Raw genomic sequence first — 1,767 nt, 5'->3', positions numbered from 1 at the left:
CCGCAGTGGGTATTCCCCACCCTGCCTTGATGGGTGTCCTGGCCCCATGGGGATGCCCTAGATACCCCTCCCCAGGTCTCTGCCCCATTGGATGTTCATCCCCAAAGTCCCTGCCCCTCTGGGTAAGCCCAACCCCTGGGCCCTTGCTTCACTGGATCTCCATCCCCTGTGGTCCTCATCGCCCTGGGCCTCCATCTCATGATCCCCGTTCCATGGGGCATCCATCCCCTGCATCCCTGTCCCTTTGCGTGCCCATCTCAGGGTCCCCACCCCCCCTGAGGACCTCCCTCCATCCCATCCCCACCTGTAGATGAGCTTCCTACGGACGCTGCGTTTGAAGAAGCCGCTGCAGCCGTTGCAGGCGTAGATGCCGTAGTGCTTCCCGCTGCTGGTGTCCCCACACACCTTGCACAGCAGCACCGGGCTCAGTGCTTTGCCGGGAGCTGGGCTCAGCCCTGCGGATGCGAAGCCATCACATCTAGGGGTGACTCAGGACATCCCAATGGTCCTTGTCCCTCCTACCAGTCCCTCTCTCCCCCTCCTTCAACATCATGGTGACAGGGTGCATCCCACCTCCCCAGGTCCAAGGATGTCTCGAAGGAGTTGCCCGTGGGGTTGGGCATCTCCCCATGTCCCAAGGGACAGGGACATGGGGTGTCCCAGTGAGAGGACTTTGGGCATCTTAGAGAAGGTCCAGGGCAGGGGACCACAGTGATCCCGGCAAAGGACTGGGGACCAAGAACATCCAGGAGGTTGTGGCTGGGAACCACAGACAACCTGGAGAAGGGTCATGGCTGAGGACCCCGGGGATCCTGGAGAAGGGCCATGGGGATCATGGAGAGGGTTGGGGGCTGCAGGCATCCTGGCCCAGAGAAGGATCACAATGGACCCCCTCAGTATCTTAGAGAAAGCTGATAGCTGAAGACCCCCGGCATTCTGAAGAAGAACCAGCCATCCTGGGGGACCATGATAGGGAAGCCGGGCATCCAGGAGAAGAACAGAGGAGAGTGCCAGGTATCTCAGAGAGGAACCACAGTGGGGACCCTGGTCATGCAGGAGGACGACCATGATGGGAACCCAGGGCATCGTCAAGAAGGACAGTGATAGGAAACCCAGCCATTGTGGAGAATTATCTTGCTGGGGACCATGGGTATCTTGCCAAAGGAACATGATGGGAACCCCAAACTTCCTAGAGAAGCTGCAGGATGGGGACACTAGGTGTCTTGGAGAAGGACCATAATAGGGAGCCCAAGGTATCTTGGAGAAGGGCCACAATGGGAACCAAAGCCATCCAGGAGAAGGCCATGATGGGGATGTTGGGCACCCTGAAGAAAAACCGTGACAGGGACCTTGGTCATCTCGGTGAAAAACTACAGTAAGAGACCCCCAGGCATCTTAAGAGACGGACCATGATGGGTACTCCAAGTATCCCAAAGAAGAATCATGATGAAGACCCACAGGAATCTTGGAGAATGCCACAGACAGGGACCCGACCATCCCAGAAAAAGACACCCGCTCCTCCGGCAGAACCCCACCACCACCACCTCTTACCCGTGGGGCTATTCTCATCCATCCCGGCGCTCACCACCGACCCCGCCGGCGACGTTGCCATCCCGTCTCCCACTTCTCCCTCGCCTTTCCCTTTCGGCTCCACCAAGGTGGTGGGTTTTCCAGGGGGTTTGTTGGGTTTCTGGTTGAGGTTGGTGGGTCCTCCTGCAGCTCTGCGGCTGGCGGGGCTCTCGCCTTGCTCTCTTCAAGGCAGCTTAG

General features: G+C 58.7%; 1 protein-coding gene across 1 annotated transcript in view; it reads right to left on the bottom strand.

Annotated features, from left to right (window-relative positions):
• Positions 1 to 1,612, bottom strand: part of NR2E3 (nuclear receptor subfamily 2, group E, member 3) — a 3,289-nt gene extending 1,677 nt beyond the window's left edge. Inside the window, exons 1-2 of the mRNA XM_009871939.1 lie at positions 1,552 to 1,612; positions 305 to 455 (exon numbers count right to left, since the gene is read on the bottom strand). Coding sequence (XP_009870241.1) covers positions 305 to 455; positions 1,552 to 1,612 — 212 coding nt within the window. The remainder of the gene's footprint in view (positions 1 to 304; positions 456 to 1,551) is intronic.
• Positions 1,613 to 1,767: the final 155 nt, after the last annotated feature.

The sequence above is a fragment of the Apaloderma vittatum genome, unplaced genomic scaffold (assembly GCF_000703405.1).
Source record: "Apaloderma vittatum isolate BGI_N311 unplaced genomic scaffold, ASM70340v1 scaffold38916, whole genome shotgun sequence".
Taxonomy (NCBI): domain Eukaryota; kingdom Metazoa; phylum Chordata; class Aves; order Trogoniformes; family Trogonidae; genus Apaloderma; species Apaloderma vittatum.
This window is presented reverse-complemented; position numbering and strand designations above follow the sequence as displayed.